The sequence below is a fragment of the Bos indicus x Bos taurus genome, chromosome 5 (genome assembly GCF_003369695.1).
Source record: "Bos indicus x Bos taurus breed Angus x Brahman F1 hybrid chromosome 5, Bos_hybrid_MaternalHap_v2.0, whole genome shotgun sequence".
NCBI lineage: Eukaryota > Metazoa > Chordata > Mammalia > Artiodactyla > Bovidae > Bos > Bos indicus x Bos taurus.
The window spans coordinates 60,511,889-60,525,781 of record NC_040080.1 but is presented as its reverse complement, the minus strand read 5'-3'; the positions used below and the strand labels follow the sequence as shown (position 1 = coordinate 60,525,781).

Below are 13,893 nucleotides of genomic sequence, written 5' to 3'. Positions count from 1 at the left end.
ACAAGTATTAATCAGGTTCAAAATGATGAGACACACCTTCTTTGCTGCATCCTTCTCATACTAATCAGTTACTGTGTTCTGAGTACTATACTTATATTTTTAAATAAACCTTCTTAAAATTACATTGGCATACTTAAAGCCCCATCAATAACATAAACTGATAAAGCAGTATCCCTGACTCCAATCTTACATCCTTCAAATATATTTTCCATATAGCCCTAAGAAGACCTTCCTTGATTACCAACACCCACTCTCAGGCACCTGACCTTACAGTCTCCATGTTTATTCTTTGTGTGCATTAAACAATAAAATAAAATTTCTGGATTTCAATTACATGTCCAATGCTTTGATTCCAACATTAAATTGTAAGTTCTCTAAAGAATACAGTTATTTATACCTAAGCCTACCACAAGATTAAACAAAATTAATAGAATAAATGAAGATACAGAAGCAACTAAGAAAATTTTGAATCACATTCTATTTTGAAAACTGCCTAGCTTCTTTTCTTTTATTAAATATTCCTTAAATAATTAATATAGAAAAATTATGAAGGTTCATTTATGGAAATGATTGCTCAAAAATTTTGTATATTTTTATCTCCCACTTTGGTTTTTTATATTAGGACCCAGGAGCAAGCAGGTCCTCAGAGGACTCCCCTATAGCTGACACACTCAATACACAATTTCCCAAGCTGATGTATAAAATGAAGGTTATTTATTGTTAGTTTCTTATTATTATTGCCTTTTGATACAGCATATATAAAATAGTTGATTCAAGTGAAAATTCAACAATGGTTATAAAAAATTAGTAAACAGAAACCCCAATTAAATGGAATTGAAGGATCAAAGTTGGGAGTTTTCACACCTATAACAAAGCAGAGCCCAATGGGAAGGACAAAGACTCCTCTTCTTTCCTATGAAAGACTCATGCAATGAAAAATCCGGGATTCTTTGTTCACTGCAGCACCGGTTGACTTAAAAAAAATACACATCTGAGAGTCATGAGTCAAATTGTATTTGGGGCAAAATGAAGTCTATAGTCTGGGAGACAGCACCTCAGATAGCTCTGAAAAACTACTCCAAAGATGGTCAGTATATATGTGATTTTGTTGAAGGTGTGTACATATTTTTTGCACATATTTTTTTTTGTTCAAAAATCAAGCACACATTTTTTGAAGGTTTCTGCTGCTTACAAGGAACAGTTATCACCATGGATTTTAGTGTTTTTCTACATGTGAGGGGACACAAAAATTGGATTCATAAAATCAGCTCCTGAAAATATCTAATTATCTGAAGACCTGTTCTCCCAGTTTTTCCCAGAGCACAGAATGCCTCATTTCTGTTCTCTACCCTGAACTCCATTCAGAGAGTGTTGAAAATCAGCAGCTGTGTCAGTACTTGATCTAATCCTTGTAGAGGTATATGGCAAATGCCAATTTGTAGTTGACATGCTCAATCTTTCTTTCTTCTTCTTTAAAAGATTTCTCTTTCCATTGTTATTCGGGAACTTGAATGTGTCTTGCTATGGTGGCAGACCTTGAACTGCAACTCTGTGCTTCTCCTGCATGTTTACTGGAGAAATATCTGGCAGTCTATTTGTTTCAGGTCAACATTGCAGTGGCCCCCACAGGGACCAGAGAAGATTCCCCAACAGCTCTAGGGCAGGTGTGCAAACAGGTGCAGTACCCTCTTTTGAGCCCATCTCCACTCTGGAGAGTGAAGATGTGTTTATCCTGGAACTGAGCTTTCACCCTCTTTGCATTTGAAGCACTCTGGCTTTATTTGGGATCTATTTAAATGTTTTGACTTTCTGGTTAATATGTGGTTCTTTAGGTTATTAGTCATTTGGCACTTTGGTGTGATTTGAGATCAGACTCTTCCATGGAAACTGACCAGCCTGTTCCCTGCAGAACAGAGGTTGCTTCTCCTACAGTGGCTAGCCTTCAACCCATTTTTTAAATTAATTAATTTATTTTAATTGGAGGCTAATTACTTTACAGTACTGTGGTGGTTTTGCCATACATCAATGTGAACAGGGCTTTTTTCTCTGAAACAATGGTGGGTTTTTCAGGCTTTGATCCATTCCTTTGGAAGGGCTATAAGAAGATTACTCTTTTTCCATGGCAAAAACTCAGCCAGTGAAAAACCAAGAACTCTGTTCACTACAGAGTTTCCAACTTCATCTTTCTTCTATAAAACGGTTCTCCTTCCCTTAGCATGCAGAGACTTGCATATGGCTCGCCATGATTACAGACCACAAATTTTAATTCTGTGCTGATCCCAAACAAGCCCATATTTGCTAGAGAAAGACCTGGTAGTCTGTTTGTTTCAGGTCAAAACCCTTTAGCATGTCAGAGAAATTAGTAATAATTCAGGAATCATTTACTTTAAAAAGTAAGTTGGACATTCCAATGATTGTGTGTAAAATGTGTTATTCACTCACTCGTGTTCGACTCTTTGTCGTGTACAGACTGTAGCCCTCCAGGCTCTTCTGTCTATGGAAATCTCCAGGAAAGAATGCTAGAGTGGGTGGCCATTTACTTCTTCATGAGATCTTCTCAGCCCAAGGATTAAACCTGGGTCTCCTGCATTGCAGGCAGATTCTTTACAGTCTGAGCCATCCGGGATTGTGTATAAGGGAAGGAGCCATTCCAAAGCTAACACTGGACAAAATAACTGTTTAAACATGATAATAATGTATAAAAATAGTGTTCAGAAAAATGTCATAAAAACAAATAGAAATCAATTTTGTGAAATAAACTGTTTGGGGAAACAGTGGAAACTGTGTCAGACTTTATTTTGGGGGGCTCCAAAATCACTGCAGGTGGTGACTGCAGCCATCAAATTAAAAGACTCTTGCTCCTTGGAAGGAAAGTTATGACCAACCTAGATAGCATATTCAAAAGCAGAGACATTAGTTTGCCAACAAAGGTCCGTCTAGTCAAGGCTATGGTTTTCCCAGTGGTAATGTATGGATGTGAGAGTTGGACTATGAAGAAGGCTGAGCACTGAAGAATTGATGCTTTTGAACTGTGGTGTTGGAGAAGACTCTTGAGAGACCCTTGGACTGCAAAGATCCAACCAGTCCATTCTGAAGGAGATCAGCCCTGGGATTTCTTTGGAGGGAATGATGCTGAAGCTGAAACTCCAGTATTTTGGCCACCTCATGCGAAGAGTTGACTTATTGGAAAAGACTCTGATGCTGGGAGGGATTGGAGGCAGGAGGAGAAGGGGACAACAGAGAATGAGATGGCTGGATGGCATCACTGACTCGATGGACATGAGTTTGAGTGAACTCCAGGAGTTGGTGATGGACAGGGAGGCCTGGCGTGCTGCGATTCATGGGGTCGTAAAGAGTCGTACAGGACTGAGCGACTGAACTGAACTGAACTGAACTGAACTGAGATCAGTGTGAAGATTCATCTTGGACAATGCTTCTGAGCATCTCCAGAGCATCTCCAATATCCAAGACATTTACGTTTGACAATGCTCACATGGAAATAAAGTTCTACATGGAAAGAATATATTACCTTTAAAAAGCTTTTGATAATATGTCTATGATACTCAGGAGAATAAATTCATTGATGACCAGAGGAGTACAAAATAAACAGACACCACTCATTAGTGGAAGAGAAATAATAATCACAGAATAGTACTTTTCTTCTCCAAAAGTTTGTTTAGAGCTTCTTTGACATCTTTGTTTCTCAGAGAGTAAATCAGAGGATTCAACATGGGAGTGAGTAGGGTGTAACACAAGGAGGCCACTTTACTGAGCTCAGGAAATGTGTCAGGAGTGAGATACATAAAAAAGACAGCACCATACAGTACACTCACGACTCCCAGGTGGGAGCTGCAAGTGGAGAAGGCTTTCTTACGCCCTTCGGTGGAGGGTATCTTTAGAACTGTGGACACAATGTACAAATATGAAATAACAATAACTATGATCGTAGGCAAGGTAATGAGGCCAGATAAGGTGAAAGAAACCATTCTCCGGATGAAGAGATCAGAACAAGATAGTCTCTGAAGTGGGCGAGTGTCACAGTAAAAATGGTCAATGGCCCGAGAAGCACAAAAAGATAAAGTAAATGTCATGCTGGTCTGAAGAATTGAACTGATACAGCCAAAAAAATAGGAACCAGCCACCAACTGAGCACAGAGACGTGTTGACATCTGGACAGTGTAGAGGAGAGGATTGCAGATGGCAATGAAGCGGTCATAAGCCATGACTGCCAGGAGAAACCCCTCGGTCACAATGAAGAGGACAAAGAGAAAGAGCTGGGTCACACAGCCTGCAAATGAGATGGACTTGCTCACAGACCAGAAGTTGATCATAGCCTTGGGTGCAATAACAGATGAATAGACGAGATCGATGAAGGAGAGGTTGCCTAGGAAGAAATACATTGGTGTGTTCAGCCAGGGATCAGTTATAATAATGACCATCATGCCAACATTCCCTAGAAGGATCATGGCATAGACAAGCAGAAAAAGCAGGAAGAGGAGAATGTGGAGCTCTGGGTGGACCCTGAAGCCTACAAGAATGAAGTCAGTCATGTCTGAGTAGTTGCTTGTTCCCCTGTCACCCATGGCAGAAACCTGCAGAGAGGTACAAAGAAAAATAAGCAAATGAACTCTTGGCTGTCATCCTAGTTACCAATCACCTCTTACTGTATTAGGAGTCACAAAACTGTTCTAAAATCATTATTTATTTTCACCTTAAAAGTTACTAATTTATATGAGTGGTGAAATTAGATCTTTTCCTTTTGAATCTAATACAATGTCTTCCCACCAAATACCTTTCACAGTGCATGTATCACTTAAGTATATATTTTGAACTCATGATTTATGCAATAAATGTAATGTCAGGAAATAGTGATTGCAAGAGAGCACAAATATTTCAATAAATGACATTTTGGAAGCAATTTTGGAGTCTGAGTTTAGAGATAAGGGCCTCAGTAGTCTAGTTTAGGAAAACTTAGTTTGGCAGGCATAGAGTACCAGCAGATATGAAGAAAATGATTGAATTTTAAGATACCTAAAAGGTGCAATTATTTTTGTGGGTAATGGAAACCATGGATTCTGATATAATGTGTATACTCACAAAGAAATATTTGTGCACAACCAAACACAAAAATTATCAGCACTTGTATGCTAGAATTTCTTCAGATGAGCCTCAAAATTTGTTTCATAAAAAAAAAATTTTCCTTCATTTTTTCAACTGACCGCTCATAGTAAAGAAAGAGACTTATTCCGTCTAGATAGATTTAGAAATGGATACTGAACAAAAGAGACATAAAGAAGAAATTGTTGATTGCATTCTTATTTACCTGGAATATAACTTTCACAGTCCTCATTAGTTTATTTACTAGACACTTCAAATAAGATCACTCTTCTCCCCAGGGCTTTATATACATGAACCTGTGTAGACAACAATAATAATAGCAAACATTATGTGGCATCTTTTATAGGCCACTTCTCTAAATGCTTTCATAATAGCTCATTTAATACATACAACAATAATATGAGGTGAGTGTTATTGTATTCCCCAGTTTACAGTAAGGTAAATGAAGTACCAAGAAATAAAATATGTTGAAAGACACCTACTAGGGTCAGAATTGAAATCTGAAGCCAAGAAATCTGGTTCCAGAACCCATGTTCTAATCACTGTGATATCTATCAACTTTTTCTTTGATAAAGATATATGAGAGAAGTTTAATATTTTGGTGAGAAACAGATGACTTTCAGTAAAATGATATGATGTTGTCTTGATATATTTTTGTTATTCACCAGATCCATCAAAAATTAAATATGAAGATAATTATAAAGGGGCAAGATTTTAAATAGATCAGAGTTAGGGTCTTAGGAGTGTAAATTATTTAGACAGTGAAAGGAAACACTGTAGTAGTTGTAAAATGTTTTTTGAAAAATAATGTATCTTATTTATATTTCTTTAAAATCCTGCCTAGAACCAAGGGACCAGATTACTTGAATTTTTGAGATTTATTCCTATCAAACTCATTCTAATGTTAATAAGTTTACAGCTAAAACCACTTATATCTGGAAAAGGAGAGTGTTTTTCCCAGAGTATTCAATAGACAAGTAGTCAGTTGGTGATTTATTATTTGTCAAAAACTCACATGCTTTCAAATTTACTCTTACCTTATATTGTTTGGTAATTTGTCATGTTCTGTAAAAAGAAGTAGCAGAACTCTGATGTTTTGTCTTATTGTTTTAATTTTAGAAAGAGTAAACAAATTTAATGACTATGTTACAAAAATAATTTTAAAAATCATTATGTCAAAATAAAGTGAACCCCTTTCCTCTCAAAATTTCCAAATACATGTTCATTTTCCCAGTTTCATATTCTTCCCTTAGAGAAAATAGCCTTATTTTTCTTACTGCTCTATGTAAACTACTAAACTTTCCTTTAGTAGTTGACATTGGAAAAAGTCATCGTCCTTTGTAGAAGACAAAGAAGTCTATTTTCCAGTGATGCTTGGTTAACTCGGATATGCTTCCAGGAATTATATTCTGTAGTTATGCAAAGTGAATCTGAGGAATCAATCAGTAGGATAGTCCCTCTTATGCATTGTCTAGGGCTTGAATGCTTTTAGGAAGCAAAAATAGATTGTCTTAGACATCCAAGTAGAAGTCCTGAGTCATCTGGAATCTCTGATAATCAGCTCAAATAAAAGCAACAGTTTTCATAATGGGTTTGGCATAACAGTATAAATTTTTATAGTTGTAGCATTGAGCTTATCTTTACTTTCTGGGATATAGTCCTCCTGGGAAAGAAAGAAGTATAAATTTATTATTAAGATGTCTAGACTCCAGAGTCAAGATCCATGAGGAACATAGGGACTCCAGACTTAAAAAATAAAAGAAGAACAGAAAGAAATTGGGGGTGGGAGTGTGCGGAAGCAGCCTGAGTCTAATAGGAGTCAGCATACATACAAGAGCTGTTTTCTTGTGAGAATCCTTTGGGAAGGACCACAAAGATCTTCTTTAAAATCATCAATCCAAAAAAAGAAATATCTGAGTCAGGGCTCTAAAACACAACTCATTGCATCTAAAAATGCAGCTCTACTCATTATTTTTTCTCAAACACTTTATTGAGAAATAATTAGTGTGAAATAAACTGTATTCACTGAGTATACATTTCTGTGAGTTTTGCCTGTTTTATACATCAATGAAACCATCACCATATCAAGACACAGAGCATTTCCATCACTTTCAAGAGACTTATCATGCCCTCTTTTAACTGTGCCTGCTTCCAACTCCATTTTCAGCTAACCAGTAATGTGATTTTTTTTTTTTTTTTGCATATAAATATGTTTGCCTATAGTATGCACCCTTTTTTCTCAGGTTTCTTTCACTGAGTAAAATGATTTTGAGATTTATTCATTTTGTAATATCTATAAGTAAGTCATTCTTTTAATTGATGAGTATTCCCTTTACATATGTACCAAATTTTGGTACTCTTAAATCTTGGGCAATTGAGGTGTTTTCTGATTTCAGATATTGTGAATAAAGTCAATATAAATATTCACACACAAACTTATTTGATCAAGGATCCACTTCCTTCCTCTCCTCTCTCAACTTTCCTACACTCAAGCAAGTACAGGAAAAAATACACAGATTTCTCTTTCCCTAGTTACCAGACGAAGGCTATCATATCGCCCTGAGAGTTAAGTTGCTTTATTAATGTCCACCTGTTTGCAACCCAATGGACTGTAGTCCACCAACCTCCCCTGTCCATGGGAGTCTCCAGGAAAGACTACTAGAATGGGTTGCTGTGCCCTCCTCCAGAGAATCTTCCCAAGCCAGGAATTGAGCCACTCTTTTATCTCCTGCATTGGCAGATGAGTTCTTTACCACTAGCGCCACCTGGGAAGCCCATCACCTTGAGAGTATCAGGCAGCAAATATATCTTATCCCCAAGGCATAAATAATGCAGAAGGTCTATTCAAAACAAGAGTGGCTAAAATATCTTGAAGATCTCTTTCTTTATCCAGCCTCCATTCATAGCATAGAAGCTTGACCTCTGTCATGTTACACCCAGAATACTGGAGCTCTGCTTTAAGTAGCCTCAGTTCAAAGGATGAAGTTTTTATGCCAAGAGTGATAATATCCCACCCTCTCCCTCTCCCACAGATTCACGTTGATATTTGGCAAAATCAATACAATATAGTAAAGTTAAAATATAAAATAAAATAATTTTTTTTAAAAAGGAACATCAAAAAAAAAAAAAAAGAGCAATAATATCATCAGCTACTGACCATACCCAGAAATCTGCTCCTAAATCAGAGGTGTCACTCAGAGAACTGAACGACAGGTTTTGCCTAGAATGAAAAGTGTACCATAACAGAGAGCTCCAAGTAAACTGCATTTAGAACAAAGTGTGGAAAAGTTCAAGCATAAGTAAATTCTGAAACTTAAAAATAATTTGGTGATAAGCAATGCAGTAGAGATGGTTAGCTTCATAAGAGCAAAAAGCTAGCTGTCAACCAACTAGAAGTTTACCAGAGAGCAGTAGAGGAGACAGCTAAGAAATGCCTTCTCTGGGTTTGAATAAGTGTAAAAAACTGGCCTTAAAGATGATCCTTGTAAAGGAGACCAAAAACAATTTTTTTGATATCTGTTGCATTTCAAGATATATTATTTTTTAATTTATTGCTTATTGAAATAACACTGGTTTATATTAAGCAAGTTTCATGAATACATTTCCACTTCTGTATACACTGCACAGTGCTCACCACTGAAAATTTAGTTTCCATCACCATATAGTTGATCTCCTTAACCCACTTCACCCTCCACTCCCCCACCTCTTTCTCTCTGATAATCACTATTCTCTTCTCTGTATCTACATGTTTATTTTTGATTGGTTTGATTTGCTTACTTATTTTGATTTTTGCTTGCTTGTTTTTTGTATTCCATGTATGAGTGAAGTCATATGGTATTTGTCCTTCTCTATCTAACATATAATATCCTTGAAGTCCATCCATGTTACCACAATTGGCAAGGTTTCATCTTTTTTATGGTTTAATATAATTCTATTCTGTATATACAGCGCATCTTCTTTATCCATCCGTCAGTGGGCCTTTAAGTTGTTTTTGTATCTTGGTTATTGTAAATAGTACTGTGATGAACATAAGCATGTATCAGTTCAGTTCAGTCGCTCAGTCGTGTCCGACTCTTTACGACCCCATGAATCGCAGCACGCCAGGCCTCCCTGTCCATCACCAGCTCCTGGAGTTCACTCAGACTCACATCCATCGAGTCAGTGGTGCCATCCAGTCATCTCATCCTCTGTCGTCCCCTTCTCCTCCTCCCCCCAATCCCTCCCAGCATCAGAGTCTTTTCCAATAAGTCAACTCTTCACATGAGGTGGCCAAAGTACTGGACTTTCAGCTTTAGCATCATTCCTTCCAAAGAAATCCCAGGGCTGATCTCCTTCAGAATGGACTGGTTGGATCTCCTTGCAGTCCAAGGGACTCTCAAGAGTCTTCTCCAACACCACAGTTCAAAAGCATCAATTCTTCAGTGCTCAGCTTTCTTCACAGTCCAACTCTCACATCCATACATGACCACAGGAAAAACCATAGCCTTGACTAGACGAACTTTGTTGGCAAAGTAATGTCTCTGCTTTTGAATATGCTATCTAGGTTGGGCATAACTTTCCTTCCAAGGAGTAAGCGTCTTTTAATTTCATGGCTGCAGTCACCATCTGCAGTGATTTTGGAGCCCAAAAAAATAAAGTCTGACACTGTTTCCACAGTTTCCCCATCTAAGCGTGTGTGTATCTTTTCAATTAGTACTTTCATATTCTTTGGTAAATACTGAGAAGTGGAATGACTGAATCATATGCTGGCTCTGTTCTTAATATTTTGAGAAATATCCATAAGTTTTTATAGTGGCTAAGCCAATTTCTATTCTCACCAAAATTCTCTGTTTCCTTTTCTCCACATCCTCACCAATACTTTTCATTTCTTGCCTTTTTGATAATAGCCATTCTAACAGGCAGAAAGTGGTATCTCATTGTGACTTTTTTTTGCATTAATTTGTGATGTTGAACATCTTTCATGAGCCTGTTGGCCATATGTCTGTCTCCTTTGGAAAAATGTATAATCAAGTCCTTTGATCACTTTTTTTATTTCACTCATTTATTGTTGAAACACACACTATTGTAAATGTAAAAGAAAAATCAGTGATGGAAGCAGAGAAAAAGTAAGCCATTAAAGAGCTTACATTTTTTAAAGAATTTTTTTTTATCGGAGAATAATGGCTTTACAATGTTGTGTTGGTTTCTGCTGTACAACATGAACCAGCTATAAGTACACATATATCCCCTCCTTCTAAATCCTCTCTCCCACCCCTGCCATCCCAGCCCTCTCAGCATGGACCTGGGTTCCCTGTGCTAAACAGCCACTTTCCACTAGCTAGCTATTTTACACATGATAGAGTATATATGTCAACTTTACTCTCTCAGTTTGTCTCCCTCTCCTTCATCCTCTGTGTCCACAAGTTCTTCTGTATGCCCCTTCGCCCATTTTTTATTCGGGTTGTTTGGTTTTTTTATTGTTGGCTTATATGCATCATTCATATATGTGGATATTGTCCACCACAAGGACAAATTTAATTAGATTAGAGTGTAGAATAATATATGTCCCAGAATTTTTAGAAAATGATACAACAAGAATTACTGGAGGCAATTCCTGAGTAGTGAAACTTACAGTCAGCAAATGGTGTTCAGTCGCTCAGTCTGGTCCAACTCTTTGTGACCCCATGGACTGCAGCATGCCAGGCTTCCTGTCATTCACTGTCCCCTGGATTTTGCTTAAACTCATGTCCATTGAGTCGATGATGTATCCAACCATACCATCCTCTGTCACCCGCTTCTCGTCCTGTCTTCAATCTTTCCCAGCATCAGGGTCTTTTTCCATAAGTCAGCTTGTTGCAGTAGGTGTCCAAAGTATTGGAGCCTCAGCTTCAGTATCAGTCCTTCTAATGAATATTCAGAGTTGATTTCCTTTAGGATTAGTTGGTTTGATCTCCTTGTAGTCCAAGGGACTCTCAAGAGTCTTCACCAACACCACAATTCAAAAGCATCAATTCTTCGGCACTCAGTCTTCTTTATGGTCCAACTCTCACATCCATACATGACTACTGGAAAAACCATAGCTTTGACTATATGGCCTTTTGTCAGCGAATGATGTCTCTGGTTTTTAATACACTGTCTAGGTTTGTCATAGATTTTCTTCCAAGGAACAAGACCATCTGTCAAATCAGCTGTCAGTGCCTATATCAATACATCTTACATAATACAAAATATTGTATATATTATACATATTGCTAGCACTAGACATCAAAATGAAAATATGAAAAGATATAAAAAATGAAATGCTGAGAAAAAGAAATTCATAATTATGGGTATAAAAATTCTTGTATTGATAATTAAGAAGTAGCAATATGATTGTTTTATGAGAACTGTGTACTCAATTTAGTTGCTTCATGGTAGTGAAACCTACACAATTAATGAATGAATCATTATAAACTTTTATTACATAGAGTATTATAGTCATATTCACAATACAGCATTAGAAACATTGTTATTTTTTTTTAAAAACCCACCTACCTATGATGTTCTCATGTAGTTTCTCTAATTATTGGAGAGTGACGTACACATACAATGTATGCATGCTCATTAACTGAGTCAGGTACAGTTATTTGCAACCCCTGGACTGTCACCCGCCAGGCTCCTCCACCCATGGGATTCTCTAGGAAAGAATACTGGAGTGAGTTTCCATTTCCTACTGTAGGGAATCTTCTCAACTGAGGGATCGAACTCGCGTCTCTTGCATCTCCTCCATTGGCAGGCAGATTCTTTACCACTGAGACACCTGGGAAGCCCACCAATACTGTACCATACTGTAATACACAGTGTATTGCATTGCCCAAAAAGTTTATTCAGATTTTCATAACAGAGTACAGAAAAACCCAAATGAATTTTTTGGTCAACCAGTAGTAGAAGTATTCATGTCATAAAAGAAATCAAAAGCAGTCTTTAATAATTGGAGTCTTTCTGCCAAATTGCCTAATGTCCCTTGTCTCTGGCACTGATTCTTCTGTATCTCCTTCCTAGTCATCTGGCACTGATTGAGAGCCACTCATCTCCATCAAATCTTCTGTTGATTCTTTTGTTGTGGTATTTATCAGTTCTTGAATTTCTCCAACATCCATATCTTGAAACACTTTACCCACTTCACCACCTTTGTTTGTCATATCTTCAATATCTTCATGATTTTCTTGATTGGCTCTGTTGTCAATCATGTGAAGTCATGCACAACATCTTGAACCAGTTCTCCAGCAGGACTTTACTATTTCAGGATTGATGGCTTTCACAGATTTTCTATAACAATGATGGAATCTTCAATGGTATAATCCTTTCAGACTTTCATGATCTCTCTATCAGGTTTCTCTTCCATATCACTGACAATCTTTCCCTAAATTATCATGTGTAATGTGCCTTAAAGATCCTTACACCCCCTGATTTAGGGGCTGAATTAGAGATGTTGTATTCAGGGGACAAGTAGACACCTTTGGTGTTTAACTCATGGGGTTCTGGGTGGCCAGGGACATGGTCCAATATTTAAAAAAAAAAAATGTAAGACAGACCTCTCCTGCAAGGTGCTTCCAAAAGCATCAGTGGAACCAAGTCAGGAGAAAGAGGTTACTTGTCTAGTCTTTCTTGCTTTACAAAAAGAGACTGGCAGCTGCAATGTATCTTTTCCCTTTAAAACTTGGGGATTAATAGTTTTATAGATAAGGACATTCTTGATCATAAACCTAAACACATTTGCACAAAACAGTAGGGTAAGCCTATCCATTCCTGCCTTGAATCCTGGGACTCACTTCCTTCCCCTTCTAATAAGTATCCTCTGTGACAGTTTCTTCACAGAATAGGGCACTTTTCTTCTGCATTAAAAACTGGTTCAGCCAGATATCCTCTCTCCTCAATGATTTTCTCACTGGCATTTGGGAGCTCATCGGCTGCCTCTTGATCAGCAGAAGCTACTTCCCCAATTTTCTTGACACTTCTTAAGCCAAATCTCTTTCTAAAATTATCAAACCATCCTTTGCTTTCATCAAATTCTCCAGTTTTAGTCCTTCACCTTGCTTTTGTTTTACGTTGGCATATAACTTTACTTTTTCTCAAATCATATTACAATATATAGATATGTCTTTCTCCTAGCAATCCTGCACCCAGTAAAATATGCATTGTTAATATGAGATAAAGTATTCACAAAAGTACAAAATTTTCATACCTACTGCTGTAGCCACAGCAAACTACAGCTTCACAAATTCTTTAAAAAAAAAAAAAGTGAGTCCTTACACTGGATTCATTCATCTTAAAATGGCAGGCAACCATAGCTGTAGACCTCAATCTTCAGTAGATACCTAGCAATTCAACTTTTTCTTGTAAGATCATGACTATTCTCTGCTTCTTAGGAGCACTTCCTGAATCATTAGTGGCACTTCATAGGAGTCCTGAGATGTTGTTATTTAAGGTATTGCACTAAACATAATGAAAAATTTACAAGAACTGGGAGAGATCACTTTTTATTGTGGTACCCAGTTTACTGGAAAGGTTAGTAGCTCACATAGAGATGATTAGTGTCCTGTAGTGTTTTAAGTGGATACTCACATCACTTGAGCTCACCACAATAGCAACAGGAGGTAACTACAAATATATTATAGTAGTACAATATGTACTACAATCAATTTCCTGTAATTATTATTTAATACTCCAATATTACATTTTTAAAATTCCTCTCAACTGAAAATGGTGCCAGGTATGGTCTAGAATAGTATCTATACATATTTTATGCATTCATGA

At 37.2% G+C, this 13,893-nt stretch overlaps 1 protein-coding gene across 1 annotated transcript; it reads right to left on the bottom strand.

Annotated features, from left to right (window-relative positions):
• Nucleotides 1-3,641: 3,641 nt before the first annotated feature.
• Nucleotides 3,642-4,640, bottom strand: LOC113893663 (olfactory receptor 9K2-like). Its single transcript, XM_027543549.1, has one exon. It carries the CDS (start codon nt 4,581-4,583, stop codon nt 3,642-3,644), a length of 942 nt encoding a protein of 313 aa, XP_027399350.1. The 5' UTR covers nt 4,584-4,640.
• Nucleotides 4,641-13,893: the final 9,253 nt, after the last annotated feature.

Excerpts from the sequence above, each read along its gene's own strand:
- LOC113893663 (XM_027543549.1), bottom strand. The coding sequence starts at position 4,583 with ATGGGTGACAGGGGAACAAGCAACTACTCAGACATGACTGACTTCATT.